Genomic DNA, 17,508 nt, shown 5'->3' on the forward strand with positions numbered 1-17,508 from the left:
TGATCCTGCCACTCCAGGGCAACAGCTATTAACAGTTTTTGATACTCCTTTCAGTAAAGCTTACTTTAAATTTTTTCTAAAATACAGTTAAAAAGGCACAAGTTCTGTTTGAAAAGATCATCTTCATACCCTTCAGTCATTGTTTTATATTATTATTTTGGTAGCTTTTTTGAGATATAATTCACATACTATAAAATTTACTCATTTAAAGCATGTAATTTAATGGTTTTTTTTTTTTCTTTTAGTATATTCTACCCATCACCATGATTTTATTTTAGGACATTTACATTATCCCAGCAAGAAACTCTGTACCTATTAGCAGTCACTTCCCAATTCTCCTTCCTCCCCCTCCCCCTTTCAGCCTAGACAACCACTAAACTACTTTCTGTCCCTATAGATTTGCCTGTTCTTGATATTAGGGGGACACCATTTTATCCTTCACCATTAAGTATAATGTTAGCTGTGGATTTTTGTAGATGCCTTTATCAGGTTGAGTATGTTCCTATTCCTAGTTTGTTGGATTTTTCTTTGAGTGAGATGGGAAGTCATTAGAGAGTTTTCAGGAGAGGAGTGATATGATCTGACTTAATGCTTTAAAAGGATCATTTGACTTTAGTTGTCTTTAGTACGTAGAGGGACACAGGAATATCAAGTGGTGGCATCACAGCTGGTGAGAAGTGGTTGGATTTGGGGTATATTTAGAAGACAGAGAATTTGCTAGGAGGTTGGATCTGGGGTTTGAGAAAACCAAATAAGTCTAGAAGGATTGAGTTGTCCTTTATTGAAATGGGTAAGACTGGGAGGAAGAACATTTGGGGAGAAGATTAGGAGTTCAGTTTTGAACATGTTTGGTTTGAGATGCCAGTAGACATCCATGGGGAGAGGTTGAGTAGGCAGTTGGATATTAGAACCTACAAATGCAGAAGATAGGTCTGAATTTGTATCTAGAGATATAAATGCAGGAGTTGTCAGAATATTGCTGTGGTTTTTATTTTTTGGCTGCATTGGGTTGCTGTGCACAGGCTTTCTCTAGTTGCAGCAAGCAGGGGCTACTCTTCATTGCGGTGCGCGGGCTTCTCATTGCAGTGGCTTCTCTTGTTGCGAAGCATGGGCCCTAGAGTACATGGGCTTCAGTAGTTGTGGCACACGGGCTTAGTTGCTCCCCGGCATGTGGGATCTTCCCAGACCAGGGATTGAACGCGTGTCCCCTGCGTTGGCAGGCGGATTCTTAAGCACTGCGCCTCCAGGGAAGTCCCTATTGTTGGTTTTTTAAAGCAATAAAAGTGGATGAGATTGTAAGATTGTGTAATTTAACACTACGAAGGTCATTGGTGACCTTCCTAAGAGCACTGAAAGTTGACTTAGAGTGAATAAGAAAAGGAACAGGAGGAGGGGATCGGAAGCAGCTGACATAGACCAGAGCTTCTCAGACTTTCATTTCACATGTACAAGTCAGTTGGATAGCTTGTTAAAATATAGATTCTGGATTTAGTATGCATAGGATGGGACTTGAAATTCGGCTTTTCAAACAAGACCCTTGGTGATGCTAATGTTGTTGGACCAAGGGCAACACTGAGTAGTAAAGGTATAGACAGCTCTTTCATAGAGGTTTGCTGTAAAAGGGAGTGGATAAGTAGGGTATGGTATACGTTGCCATTATTTTAGGATGTTTTACTAGGTTTAGTGATAACATAGATCGTTCTAGATGACATGTTTGCAAAAGTGGAAAATCTGAAAAAATCTACATGCAAACTATTAGAATTAGTATGTTAAGTTGTCAAGACTTCTAAATCAAGGTCAGTGTACAAAATTCAACTATATTTTTGTATAACAGTAACAAATAGAGTAGACCCTGGGACACCATGGGTTTGAACTGCACAGGTCCACTTATATGTGGATTTTTTTCAATATATACATACTATAGTACTACATGATCCTTGGTTGGTTGACTCCAAGGATGTGGAACCATGGATACGGAGGGCTGACTATAAAGTTTTACATAGATTTTTGACTGCACATAAGGGTCTGTGCCCTAAACTCCACATTGTTCAAGGGTCAACTATAAAAAGCAAACAAAATTTAACAGCATACAATCTATAATAGCATCAGAGATAACATAAATTAGGACTTTAGCAGTATCAAAAATAAAATTTCCATTGATTAATTATACCACATCAGTTTTTTTTCTTTTGCCTAATGTAATTTTTGATTGTTTTATTGTTATTTTAAAAACTACTTAAAATATTTTAAAAATATGATGAACAAATACATGTAAATGTTTGGACTCAGGTTGTATATGGATATATGTATCCGCCTTTTAATTTAAACAGTAGAAAGTTTTACATAGCTTCCCCTACTTTGCATTTTTTTTACTGATATCTTGGAAATGGGTTTATAGTAGTACAGTTGACCCTTGAACAATTTGAAGATTGGGGGAACTGACCCTTTGCATAGTGGAAAGTCTGAGTATAATTTTTAGTTGGCCCTCCATATCTGTGGTTCCTCTATATTTGCAGTTCTGCATCCTCAGATTCAACCATCAGTGGATAGTGTAGTTCTGTAATATTTACTACTGAAAAAAATCCGCTCATAAGTGGACTCACGCAGTTCAAAACCTGTGGTTTTCAAGGGTCAACTGTATATCACTCCATTGTGTGGTTGTACCATATTTTATTCAGCTAGTCTAATACATGGTCATCTGGATTGTTTCCAATCTTTTATTATTATAAATAGTACTTCAGTGAATAGACTTGTGCCTGTATTTTGCTTTTTGGTTTTTGTTTGCCCGATTATCTTTGGGATAGATTCCTAATAGTGGGGTGGCTGGATTACAGAGAAAATACATATGTAATTTTGTTAGATACTGTCAAGTTCCCTTGCATTGGGTTTGCACCATTTTCCATTCCCATAAGCAATTATGAGCATGCCCGTTTTTCCACAGCCTCATCAACAGAATATGTTGTCAGACTGATTTGCTGATTTATTAGGGTGGAAATGGCATCTCAGAATAGTTTTTATTTGACAGTGTTTTTTAAAACTTAAAAAAATTTATAAAGGTACATGGTTACTGAAAAAAATTTAACAGTACTTAAGTGCATAAAGTGAAAATGCTCCCAAAATATGCCTGTATTCTCATTCACTGGGTATAACACTGTTAAGTTCAGTGTGACACACAGAGACAATATATGCATATACACACACTACACATGGAGATATTTATTTTTAAGAATGATAATGAATGCTGTGAACTCTCAGATGTCTTCACCAGTAGGGAGAACTGGGTAACTGGGATGGGAGAGACACATATATTACTATGTACCCTTTTGTACTTTTTGAATTTTGTAATGTATAGATGTATTACCTATTTAAAAAAGAATTTTTAAAAATTACTGAGGACAGATACAAGTGTTAGGGGCACTCAGGTACCCTCAGAATTGAGATTATTTGTGGCGTGGGGATATTTTCATATAATTGAGTTTTTTAAATTAATGTTAATATCACACATCTTGGGAAATATCTTTAAAATTTTGTTGGTAGTGTTGAAAAATAATTTACTTTTCTGGTTTTACACATGGACTCTTGTGTCACATTGTTTTTTCCTCTTTCCATGCAGAGGATACATGGTAATGGGTGACTCTTTCAACACTTCCTTATTCAAGCAAACTTTTCAAAGAGTTTTTACCAAAGATATGCATGGACAGTTTAAAATGGGCTTTGGTGGTACATTAGAAATAAAGGTAAGAACCAAAACTTGACATGTATGGTATGTTACCAAGAGAGAAATTTGTAGGCTTGATCATAATTTTAAAACATCATCAATCAAATTCAAGATATGCTTTAAAAATAGTGGTTATTTTTTATTGAAACCTGGAGTTAGAGATTTGTTCACCAGAAAAATGTTCATCGTTAAATGTACAATGAAATTTTACTTGAGCATCTCTAAATAATTGTTAAAACAAGAGGAAATTATATAAGTAAAATTCCCTTTAACTCTATTTTTTGTTTATATAGGGTTTAACTTTTTAAGTATAGGCATACCTCATTTTATTGTGCTTCGCAGATACTGCATTTTTTTACAAATTGAAGGTTTGTGGCAACCCTGTGTGGAGCAAGTCTGCTGGCACCATTTTTTCAACAGCATTTGCTCACTTCATGTCTCTGTGTCACATTTTGGTAATTCTCACAATATTTCAAACTTTTTCATTATTATTATATTTGTTATGGTGATCTGTGGTCTGTGATCTTTGATGTTACTATTGTAATTGTTTTGGGGCACCATGAACCGTACCCATTTAAGACAGTGAACTTAATCAGTAAATGTGTGTGTTCTGATTGCTCCAGCTGCTGGCCGTTCCCTTGTCTCTCTCCCTTTTCTCAGGCCTCTCTATTCCCTGAGACACAGCAATATTGAAATTAGGCCAATTAATAACCCTACAATGGTCTCTAAGTGTTCAAGTGAAAGGAAGAGTCCCACATCTCTCACTTTAAATCAAAAGCTTTGTGAGGAAGACATGTCAAAAACCAAGACAGGCCAAAGCTAAGTCTCTTGGTTCCAAACAGTTGGTCAAGTTGTGAATGCAAAGGAGGAGATCTTAAAAGAAATTAAAAGTGCTACTCCAGTGAACACACAAAGGATAAGAAAGAAAAACAGCCTGACTGCTGATATGGAGAAAGTTTTAGTGGTCTGGATAGAGGATCAAACCTGCTACAATGTTCCCTTAAGCCAAAGCCTAATCCAGAGCAAGTCCTGTCCTCCCTTCAATTCTAGGAAGGCTGAGAGAGGTGAGGAAGCTGCAGAAGAAAAGTTTGAAGCTAGCAGAGTTGGTTCATGTGGTTTAAAGAAAGAAGCCAGCTTTGTAACATAAAAGTGCAAGGGGAAGCATCGAGTGCTGATGTAGAAGCTGCAGCAAGTTATCCAGAAGATCTAACTAAGATAATGAATAAAGGTGGTGGCTACATAAAACAACAGATTTTCAATATAGATGAAACAACCTTCTACTGGAAGAAGATGTCATTGAGAACTTTCATAGCTAGAGAGAAGTCAGTGGTGGGCTTCAAAGGACAGGCTGACTCTCTCGTTAGGGACTAATGCGGTCGGTGAGTTTAAGTTGAACTAATACTCATTTACGATTTCTCGAGATCCTTGGGCCCTTAAGAATCTACTCTGCCTATGCTCTATTAATGAAACAACATAGCTTGGATGACAGCATATCTGTTTACCACATGGTTTACTGAATATTTTAAACCCACTGTTGAGACCTACCACTCAGAAAAAAAAGAATCTTTTCTAAATATTACTGCTCATTGACAATGCACCTGGTCACCTAAGAGCTCTGTTGGAGATGGACAATGAGATTCAAGTTGTTTCCATGCCTGCTAACACAACATCCATCATGCAGTCCATGGATCAAGGAGTAATTTCAACTTTCAAGTCTTATTTTTTAAGAAATACATTTCATAAGGCTATAGCTACCATAGACAGTGGTTCCTCTGATGAATCTTGGCAAAGTAGATTGAAAACCTTCTGGAGAGAATTCACCATTCAGATGCCATTAAGAACATTTGTGATTCATGGGAAGAGATCAAAATATCAGTCTTAACAAGAGCTTGAAAGAAGTTGATTCCAGCCCTCATGGATGAATGTGAGGGGTTCAAGACTTCAGTGGAAGAAGTAACTGCAGATGTAGTGGAAACAGCTAGAGAACTAGAATTGGAAGTAGAGCCTGAAGATATGATTGAACTGCTGCAACCTCATGATAAAACTTGAATGGAGAGGAGTTGCTTCTTATGGATGAGCAAAGAAAGTGGTTTCTTGAAATGGAATCTACTGATGAAGATGCTGTACAGATTGTTGAAATGACAACAAAGGATTTAAAATATTACATAAACTTAGTTGATAAAGCAGTGACAGGGTTTGAGAGGACTGACTCCAATTTTGAAAGAAGTTCAACTGTGGGTAAAACGCTATCAAACAGCATTGCATGCTACAGAGAAACTGTGAAAGGAAGAGTCATTCAATGCAGCAAACTTCATTGTTGTCTTATTTTAAGAAATTGCCACATATATCCAGACAAAACTCTAATTCAAAAAGATACATACACCCCTATGTTCATAGCAGCACTATTCATGATAGCCAAGACATGGAAACAACCCAAATGTCCATCGACAGATGAATGGATAAAGAAGATGTGGTACATATACACAATGGAATACTACTCAACCATAAGAAAGAAAGAAAGAATGCCCTTTGCAGCAACATGGATGCAACTAGAGATTATCATACTAAGTGAAGTAAGTAAGAAAGAGAAAGACAAATACCATATGATATCACTTATATGTGGAATCTAAAATATGACACAAAGGAACCTATCTACAAAACAGAAACAGACTCACTGACATAGAGAACAGACTTGTGGTTGCCAAGGGGCAGGGGGCTGGGGGAGGAATGGAGTGGGAAGTTGGGATTAGGAGATGTAAGCTATTATATATGGAATGGGTAAACAACAAGGTCCTACTGTATAGCACAGAGAGCTGTATTCAATATCCTATGATAAACCATAATGGAAAAGAATATATAAAAAAGAATGTATATATTTGTGTAACTGAATCACTTTGCTGTACAGAAGAAATTAACACAACATTGTAAATCAACTATACTTCAAAAAAAAGAAACAGAAAAAAAGAAATAGCCACAGTCACCCCAACCTTCAGCAACCACCATCACCCTGATCAGTCAGCAGCCATCAACATCGAGGCGAGACCCTCCACCAGCAAAAAGTTTATGACTCACTGAAGGCTCAGATGATAGCATTTCTTAGCAATAAAGCATTTAAAAATTAAGCTATGTATATTGTTTTTTAAGACATAATGCTATTGCACACTTAATAGACTACAGTGTAGTATAAATATAACTTTATGTAACATAAAGTTATATAACATAACTTTGTGAGAAATAAAAAAATTGGTTTGATTCTCTTTATTCTCAATAGTTGCTTTATTGTGGTGGTCTGGAACCAAAACCACAATATCTCCAAGGTATGCCTGTATGTTTTTTTTAGTGCTAAATTTGCTTATGTTAGTGCTAGATTCTTTAATTGCAGGAGTTGGTATCTAACTTAAGAGAAACATTTTCTGTTTTATTTGGATAATCAGTAATTGTTTTTGGTAAGTTGTTGATATTATTCAATTCTATCATTCATTTCAAATTTGGGATTCAAGAAACCCAAAGGCTTAGTGTTATTTTTAAGTGTCTTACAAGCACATTGATTTTGAGTTATTAAATATTTCTTGTTAATCTTCTTATTTCATTGAATGCTTGCTATATGTCCATCATTAAGCTAGGAAATTGTAGAGATCTCAGGGAATATCTAAGACACAGGTATTCTTATAAAGAACTTATTCTTGATAGAAAGACAAGATTAACACATGTGATTGAATGAAACAATAGTAGATTATAAAAGAGCTGTAAAGGTTTAGGGAAGAAAAATGAATGTATGCAGGATACAATTTATCCTAGATGGTTTTACAGTGACTTAGAGTGGTTTTTGAAACATGGCAGAGTTTAACTTGGTTGAGGAGAATGATTTTAGTTGGGAGCCCAGTGTGAAGAGAGGCACAGAGGTGAGAATCAGCATGGTATGTTTGGGAAGACTGCCCAGTGAGAGTGGATGGTTTGTATTGGAATGTAAGTGAAATAGTTTTAATAGTGTGGTTTGGTTGTAGTTTGGAGATGCATGTGTAGGCAGAAGAAGCCCTTATAGGTTAATGAAGAACAGTGTTTGGGGTAAAATTTGTCTTGATAGTGGTATTCAGGATTTGTCAGGAAAAAGAATCTCATGTAAGAAAACTTGAGTTGGGCTTCCAAATTTTTAGATAGAAGATAACATTAGCTTAAATTTGGGGGTTAGTGGAGATTGGAAAGAAACCAGTCTTGGTGACAGATTTTCAATGGGAGTTAAAATAGAAGGTGGTACACCAAAGTGTACTAGAGTCATTCCTTGGTATCTGTAGGGGACTGGTTCCAGGACACCTCCCCCACACCACCACTGCAGATGCTCAAGTCCTCTATAAAATGGTGTAATATTCTTATGTAGCCTACACACATCCTCCCACATACTTTAAATCATCTCTAGATTAGTTATAATACCTAATAAAATGTAAATGCTATGTAAATAGTTGCCTGTGCACAGCAAATTCTAGTTTTGCTTTTTGGAGCTTTCTGAAAAACTTTTTTTCAAGTATTTTCAATCCGAGGTTGGTCGAACCTGCAGCTGTGGAACCCACTGATATGGAGGGCTGACAATATATTCTTATTTTGCAGACCTCAAGGGAAATAAAGATTTCAGGAGCTATTGGACCCTGTGTGTCTCTCAATTCTAAAGGACCCTGTGTGTCTGAAAATGTAAGTCATCTTTATTCTAAAAAGAAAATACAGTTAATTCTCAGGGCAGATCCAAGAGAGACCTGGGGTGGCAGTCTATAGCATTCCTTTCAAAGTTATTGTGTGGGCTGTTTTACAGTAGAATGTGGCTCAGCTTCCATTGGTATACCTCTGTTTGTTGTTGTTCTTTCCACATACCCCTTTTCCCATTCACCCCTAAATTAAAACTTTTGTACTGTCACCAGTCTTCTATTTTTTATGCCTAAGTTATTCCTTGCCCAGCGTGCCTGAAAAAACAACAACTATGATTTGGAAATTTGGAGACTCCTGAAAGTCAAAATTAATTCTGAAATTTTTTTCGTTAGTAGAATTTCCGTCAAAGTAGCCAGCAGATTTAAGCTTTTAAGCTTCAATTCCTTTCTTTTCTTTTATCACATCTAGTGGACATATAAGGCACTTTGAAATAGTAGAATCATGTAGCTGTGGAGAGGATGATGGGACAAATAACAAAGTGTGCAATCATCTTTACAATGACAGAGTTTAAAAATTAATTTTAAGCAGTTTGCATGGAAAAATTTATATCTAAGAAGTTTTCTTGGGAATTAGACTGCTTAAATTACACAGTTCTGATCCAGAGAACCTATATTCATATATGCGTATGTTATATGTTAAATCACTCTCTCTTTACACAGATTAAATAGTTGGATAGAAGGATAATGTTAGTTGTAATTATTTCATTAAATGGTGTATATTTTTAAAGTCTACAATATGAAGAACTTGTATCAATACTTTTGTAATTTACTTAGCAAGAATTTGAATTAATTATAATTTTATTTGTGTAAAAATTGCTTAAGTTTATTTCATAGTATATTTATATGATCTTAAAAAAATCTTAAACCTCTAACATTTATTGAATTAGTTAGAAACCTGAAATAGATTTTTTCTTACTGATATTTTTTTCCACTTTTTCACCTTAATATATATATAGTAATAAACTATATTCTCTGGTTTTCAAACATACTATGTTTTATTTTTATAGGAGATAGGAACAGGTGGCACTTGTCAATGGAAGATATGTGGACTCAGTCCCACTACAACCTTAGCCATATATTTTGAAGTTGTCAATCAGGTATGACTTTTTATATTTGAATATTGAAATGTATATTTGAAAAAATACTTAATTTAGGCCATGAATATTTCCAGAGCTTATGACCCAAAGATTATTCTGTTTTGGAGTTTTTGCTTGTCATTTTCTGTTTCTCAAGGCTACACTCCTTGGTGAGAGGACATACTATAATAGAGATGTCAGGGAAACCTGCAAATGCCCAACCTTGGGCAACCCAACTTTTAGTATTAGTTTTCTTTTGTTTTTAATAAAAAATTGAAGCATAAATAAAATCTTAAATTCTGTTCTAGTTATGCATTTTTGTAATTAGGTATCTAGTTCCTCCTAGGTGTCTCAAGGTATATAATATTTGAGTCCTCCTACGAGAAAGTTTAATATATCAAAACTTATAGAAAAAGATTGGAAGGTAAAGATGCCAATATTTGGAAAGATTTTTTTCTGCTGTTGCAGGAAAAAGTTATCATATTAAAGAATGATATAATGGATAAATTATTGACTTATATACCAATAGTTATTAGGCATAAAATGAACCACAAAGTATTAGTAGTCAGCCTTCCTAAGACAAGTGCAGGAATTTTTTTTTTACAGTTAAAATTTGTGAAAAATATAGTGGCTCTTATTGACAAACAGTTACAACAACAACAAAGCAAGAATGTTGTCAAAGGGCATGAAGAAAGTTTCCCTATTGACCACCCCACTTTTTCTTTCTGAGGATCATTATCATATATTACTATTGGTCTCTTCTCATTAATGATTTTCTGTTAGTCATCTGTTCATCATGTGATTATCTTCCTCAAAGTTGTGTTTTCATCTTATGTACCTAGGGGAGGAGAACTTAGCTCAATTTCTTTTTCTTTTTTTTAATTGAATTGTAGTTTATTTACAATGTTGTGTTAGTTTCAGGTGTGCAACAAAGTGATTCAGTTATACATGTATATTTTTCTATTCTTTTTTCAGATTCTTTTCCCTTATAGGTTATTATAAAATATTGAGTATAGTTCCCTGTGCTATACAGTAGGTCCTTGTTGGTTATCTGTTTTATATATAGTAGTGTGTATCTGTTAATCCCAAAGTCCTAATTTATCCCCTGCCCTTTCCCCTTTGGTAACCATAAGTTTGTTTTCTATGTCTGTGGGTCTATTTCTGTTTTGTATATAAGTTCATTTGTATCATTGTTTTTTTAGATTCCACATATAAACCATGTCATATGATATATGTCTTTCTCTGTCTGGCTTACTTCACTTAGTGTGATTATCTAGGTCCATCCATGTTGCTGCAGAAGACATTATTTCATTATTTTTTATGTTAGCTCAATGTCTTTTTATCCAGTTACTATTAGGCAAAATTGCCTCACTTATGCCTTTTCTTATCTGTTAATTTCTTTACACTTCTCCCTTCATTTTGTTTTTTCATGTTTCTCTGAATTATATATTACTTGAAATTGATTTCCTAGCTTGACTCACTCCATAATTTTTCTCCTCTCCCAAATCCGTTTCTTTTTCACGTGGCAAATCACCACTGTTTTGTATGCACTGGAAATAAGCATCCTTCTGATAGATTTTAGAATGAATTTTGTTAGTGCTAGGATATGCAGTCCATGACTATATGACAACAATGTAATAGATCTTGCTTAGATTCTACTCTTTTATATTTATACAGCATAATGCTCCAATTCCTCAAGGAGGACGTGGTGCAATCCAGTTTGTGACTCAGTATCAGCATTCAAGTGGGCAGAGACGTATCCGAGTGACCACCATTGCTAGGAAGTAAGTTGTATTTGTTAGAGATTTGATTTACATATCAAAACTATTCTGGATCATGCTTCCAAACTGCCTTCCTATTTTGAGTGACGTTTTGGAATGAAGTTAGTCTGGAAAGGATTCTTAGATGAGGTGAGTCTAGAATTGAACAGGCTTTTGGTCTTTTTCTGTTTGTTTTGGATTTGATTGTCTGGGTAGGAAAAGTGTTGGTCAGTATAAACTTAACCTGATTTAGGCATAGCCTAGAAAATGGACACTGAAGGCATCGTAACTCTCATTTTATTGAACTGTATTTAAACTCTAGCTTCATTTCTGAAAACCATGAGACTATTCTGGTGAGTGACGGACATGGCCTAATGAAACAGTGTTGTGCTGGATGGTCTGTTACTTAGCAGAGGGTAGTATGTAGAGAGATTTATTGTCCTGCTGTAACTTTGCTTTGACTTAAAATCCTAGATGAATGTTAAGGGAATACATTATTCCTTTGAAGAAAAAGTGCCCCCTGAGCTTTCCTTTACATCTGTTCATTTGCACATCATGAACTTGGAAGTATTGATTCTTGGCAAACATGTCAATTTATTTATGGCCCCTCAGCACACACCCCCAACCCCATATGCACGTATAACTTAACTTGGAATTCAAAATATTTACTTAAGGAAACAACTGGACATAACAATTTGAGGGATATTTTATAGAGCCACTGGCTTAGACTCTTCAAAAATGTCTTAGAAGGCAAAGAAAGTGTTAGTAACCAGTTAAGATTAAAGGAGACTAAAGAGAATTACATCTAAAGCCAATATATGATCCTGGATAAAATCCCGTCAGGAAAATTTTTGCTATAGAGGACCTTGTTGAGACAACTGGGGAAATTTGAATATGGTCTACATATAGGATAATAGTATTTTATCAATGTTTAATTTCATTAATTTAGTAATTCATTGGGGCTATATAAGAGAACTTTTTTGTTCTTAGGATACACACTGAAGAATTTAGGGGAAAGGGTGATGTATCTGTAACTTACTCTCAAAAAGTTTGGCAAAAGAAAAAGTGTGTGTGTATGAAGGAAAAGAGATCGATAAAGCAGAATGTTACAGTGCTGACAATTGATAAATCTAGGTGATGGATATATAGATTATTCTACTTATAGCTTTATGTTTGAAATATTCTTAAAATGAAAAGTTCTAAAAAGAGTTAAGTTAATCATTCAAGAGAAAGGGAACTTTTGTCATGAGAAATTTTTCATGGGTTTATATATTTTCAGTTTCTTACACAGAATTTATGAGGCTATTTGTAGAGAGATACTATGTGTGTTATGGTGCCGTTTATATCATTGTGTCTCACCAAAGCACCCACTCTTTCAAATTAACTTATCCTGACCATTTTCAATAATCAAGGCTTATTTTTTTCTTTATTAATTAGAAATATGACTTTAGGGGCCTAGGCAAGTGCATTTGTTAAGTGAATAAGCCATATGAAAATAAAGGACTCAAGTTCCTGAGATACAGTCAAAAGTTATCCTAGGGCTTCCCTGGTGGCGCAGTGGTTGAGAGTCCGCCTGCCGATGCAGGGGACACGGGTTCGTGCCCCGGTCTGGGAAGATCCCACATGCTGTGGAGCGGCTGGGCCTGTGAGCCATGGCCGCTGAGCCTGTGCGTCCGGAGCCTGTGCTCTGCAACGGGAGAGGCCACAACAGTGAGAGGCCCGTATACCACAATAAATAAATAAATAAATAAATAAAAATAAAAAAAAGTTATCCTATATTTATAGAGAAAATAACTTTGATCTGGAAAGTTTGGTTTGAAACTAGTTGTAAGAATCACAGTGAAGAGGTACTGAAAATACAAAAGACAGATTTTACAATGTGAACAAACCCTTTAAACTTTAAGAGCAAAATTTTAAATTTATGGCTAAAGAACTTTTAAGTAGTAAATTTTTATGTGCTTATTTGCTAATTTATTTTCACTACTGAACCATTATATTGATATTTTCAGAAGAAAAATGTCACCTTTATGTTTCAGTTTGAAGCAAGTGAACACCATGGTCATACAAGTTGGGAAAATACCAATTTAAAACAATTTTGTTTTTGGGAATTCCCTGGTGGTCCAGTGGTTAGGCCTCAGCACTTTCACTGCCATGGGCCTGGGTTCAATCCCTGGTTGGGGAACTAAGATCCCAAAAGCCGTGCAGCGTGACCAAAATAAACAAACAAAACCCAGCTTTATTTTTAGCTCTGTGATATTTTTAAATTAAAAAATAGGGACTTCCCTGGTGGTCCAGTGATAAAGAATCTGCCTTCCAATGCAGGGGACGCAGGTTCAATCCCTGGTTAGGGAACTAAGGTCCCACATGCCTCTGGGCAACTAAGCCCACGTGCCACAACTACTGAGCTCGTGCGCCTCAATTAGAGAGCCCGTGTGCTGCAAACTACAGAGCCCACGTGCTCTGAAGCCTGCACGCCACAACTAGAGAGAGAAAACCCGTACGGCACAACTAGAGAGAAGCCCGTGCACCACAATGAACAGCCTGTGTGCGGCAACGGAAGATGCTGCATGCCTCAACGAAGAGCCCATGTGCCACACCTAAGACCCGATGCAGCCAAAAAAAATTGAAAAAAATAAAAAGATAAACTAAACTATTAGTATAATCACTAAGTGTTCAAATTGCACTAAAAATAACTTTTGAAACTACCAGCTTTTGGGACTTCCATGGTGGTCCAGTGGTTAAGAATCCACCTTCCAATGCAGGGGATGCTAGTTCAACCCCTGGTCGGGGAACCAAGATCCCACATGCTGTGGGGCAACTAAGCTCATGCACTGCAACTACTGAGCTCACATGCCTCAACTAGAGAGCCCGCATGTGCAAACTACAGAGCCTATGTGTTCTGGAGCCCATGTGCCACAACTAGAGAAGCCTGCGTGCCGCAATGCAGACCCAGTGCAGCCAAAAAAAACCAAATATATATATATATATATATATTGTGCTTTGCATGGTGTATCTTTTAAAAAAATAATTAGCAGCTTTTATTCCTTTATTTATTCTCATTCTTTTCTGCCTCTTGGTATTTCGTTAGACTGAGATAATTCGTGGGTATCAGTCAGCTGGAAAATATTTTAAAATTTTTCGTCTATTTGAAAAAAATTAAAAATAGAGGAAGAAAGGAGAAGAATTTTGAACGTTGCTGCCAGGATTTTCTTGGGATCACGTCTTACATCTTTGAGTCATGTAAAAGGGGTTCAGCTTTTCACAAAGTCTGTAACTATTGCCAGAATTGCTTAAAGTGAGGTACTTCAGAACTAAGATCAGCTGAAGTATTACAAAACTCTGTGAAATGTTAAACAAACAAACAAAAGTTATTGCTGGGTCTACCCAGGATCAGTTTGGATTAGATTTATAGAACATGTAAATTTAATAAATTACTGTTATTTCGTACGTAATTTCAAATTTATCCCTTAGACTAAAATTTTTATTCATTAATTTTTGATTGGTTTTAGTGTGTTAATGTGGAGAGAAAAGAATACATAATAATTTAAATTATGGGCGGAAGAGTAAGACATGGAGATCACCTTCCTCTCCACAGATGCATCAGAAATACATCTACACGGGGAACAACTCCTACAGAACATGTACTGAACACTGGCAGAAGACCTATGATGTCCCAAAAGATGAAAGGCTCTTTGTGCTGCAGCCGGGAGTCAGTGCTGTGCCTCTGAGGTGGGAGAGCCAACTTCAGAACACTGGTCCACAAGAGACCTCCCAGCTCCACGTAATATCAAACGGCAAAAATCTCACAGAGATCTCCATCTCAACACCAACACCCAGCTTCACTCAACGACCAGCAAGCTACGGTGGTGGACACCCTATGCCAAACAACTAGCAAGACAGGAACACAACCCCACCCATTAGCAGAGAGGCGGTCTAAAGTCACAGACACCCCAAAACACACCACCAGACGTGGACCTGCCCACCAAAAAGACAAGATCCAGCCTCATCCACCAGAACACAGGCACTAGTCCCCTCCACCAGGAAGCCTACACAACCCACTGAAACAACTTTAGCCACTGGGGACAGACACCAAAAACAATGGGAACTATGAACGTGCAGCTTGCAAAAAGGAGACCCCAAACACAGTAAGATAAGCAAAATGAGAAGACAGAAAAACACACAGCAGATGAAGGAGCAAGATAAAAACCCACCAGACCTAACAAATGAAGAGGAAATAGGCAGTCTACCTGAAAAAGAATTCAGAATAATGATAGTAAACATGATCCAAAATCTTGGAAATAGAATAGAGAAAATGCAAGAAACATTTAACAAGGACCTAGAAGAGCTAAAGATGAAACAAGCAATGATGAACAATACAATAAATGAAATTAAAAATACTCTAGAAGGGATCAATAGCAGAATAACTGAGGCAGAAGAACAGATAAGTGACCTGGAAGATAAAATAGTGGAAATAACTACTGCAAAGCAGAATAAAGAAAAAAGAATGAAAAGAACTGAGGACAGTCTCAGAGACCTCTGGGACAACATTAAATGCACCAACATTCGAATTATCAGGGTTCCAGAAGAAGAAGAGAAAAAGAAAGGGACTGAGAAAATATTTGAAGAGATTAAAGTTGAAAACTTCCCTAATATGGGAAACGAACTAGTTAATCAAGTCCAGGAAGCACAGAGAGTCCCATACAGGATAAATCCAAGGAGAAACACGCCAAGACACATATTAATCAAACGGTCAAAAATTGAATACAAAGAAAACATATTAAAAGCAGCAAGGGAAAAACAACAAATAACACACAAGGGAATCCCGATAAGGTTAAGAGCTGATCTTTCAGCAGAAACTCTGCAAGCCAGAAGGGACTGGCAGGACATATTTAAAGTGATGAAGGAGAAAAACCTGCAACCAAGATTACTCTACCCAGCAAGGATCTCATTCAGATTTGATGGAGAAATTAAAACCTTTACAGACAAGCAAAAGCTGAGAGAGTTCAGCACCTCCAAACCAGCTTTACAACAAATGCTAAAGGAACTTCTTTCGGCAAGAAACACAAGAGAAGGAAAAGACCTACAATAACAAACCCAAAACAATTAAGAAAATGGGAATAGAAACATACATATCAATAATTACCCTAAATGTAAATGGACTAAATGCTCCCACCAAAAGACACAGATTGGTTGAATGGATACAAAAGCAAGACCCACATATTTGCTGTCTACAAGAGACCTTTTCAGACCTAGAGACACATACAGACTGAAAGTGAGGGGATGGAAAAAGATATTCCATGCAAATGGAAACCAAAAGAAAGCTGGAGTAGCAATTCTCCTATCAGACAAAATAGACTTTAAAATAAAGACTATTAGAAGAGACAAAGAAGGACACTACGTAATGATCAAGGGATCGATCCAAGAAAAAGATATAACAATTGTAAATATTTATGCACTCAACATAGGAGCACCTCAATACATAAGGCAGATACTAACAGACATAAAAGGGGAAATCGACAGTAACACAGTCATAGTAGGGGACTTTAACACCCCACTTTCACCAATGGACAGATCATACAATATGAAAATAAACAAGGAAACACAAGCTTTAAATGATACATTAAACAAGATGGACTTAATTGATATTTATAGGACATTCCATCCAAAAACAACAGAATACACATTTTTCTCAAGTGCTCATGGAACATTCTCCAGGATAGATCATATCTTGGGTCACAAATCAAGCCTTGGTAAATTTAAGAAAATTGAGATTGTATCAAGTATCTTTTCCGACCACAACGCTATGAGACTAGATATTAATTACAGGAAAAGATCTGTAAAAAATACAAACACATGGAGGCTAAACAATACACTACTTAATAACGAAGTGATCACTGAAGAAATCAAAGAGGAAATCAAAAAATACCTAGAAACAAATGACAATGGAGACACGACAACCCAAAACCTGTGGGATGCAGCAAAAGCAATTCTAAGAGGGAACTTTATAGCAATACAATCCTACCTTAAGAAATAGGAAACATCTCAAATAAACAACCTAACCTTGCACCTAAAGCAATTAGAGAAAGAAGAACAAAAAAAACCCAAAGTTAGCAGAAGGAAAGAAATCATAAAAATCAGATCAGAAATAAATGAAAAAGAAATGAAGGAACAATAGGAAAGATCAATAAAACTAAAAGCTGGTTCTTTGAGAAGATAAACAAAATTGATAAACCATTAGGCAGACTCATCAAGAAAAAAAG

At 36.1% G+C, this 17,508-nt stretch overlaps 1 protein-coding gene across 2 annotated transcripts in view; it reads left to right on the forward strand.

The window, feature by feature from the left end:
* The window catches only part of SEC23A (SEC23 homolog A, COPII coat complex component), a 66,041-nt gene that overhangs the window by 19,625 nt on the left and 28,908 nt on the right, over nucleotides 1-17,508 (forward strand). For both annotated transcript variants that reach the window (XM_033851184.2, XM_033851183.2), the window contains exons 10-13: nucleotides 3,614-3,737; nucleotides 8,321-8,401; nucleotides 9,420-9,509; nucleotides 11,166-11,272. In XM_033851184.2, the coding sequence (XP_033707075.1) occupies nucleotides 3,614-3,737; nucleotides 8,321-8,401; nucleotides 9,420-9,509; nucleotides 11,166-11,272 (402 nt within the window). The remainder of the gene's footprint in view (nucleotides 1-3,613; nucleotides 3,738-8,320; nucleotides 8,402-9,419; nucleotides 9,510-11,165; nucleotides 11,273-17,508) is intronic.

The sequence above is a fragment of the Tursiops truncatus genome, chromosome 2 (assembly GCF_011762595.2).
Source record: "Tursiops truncatus isolate mTurTru1 chromosome 2, mTurTru1.mat.Y, whole genome shotgun sequence".
NCBI classification, from domain to species: domain Eukaryota; kingdom Metazoa; phylum Chordata; class Mammalia; order Artiodactyla; family Delphinidae; genus Tursiops; species Tursiops truncatus.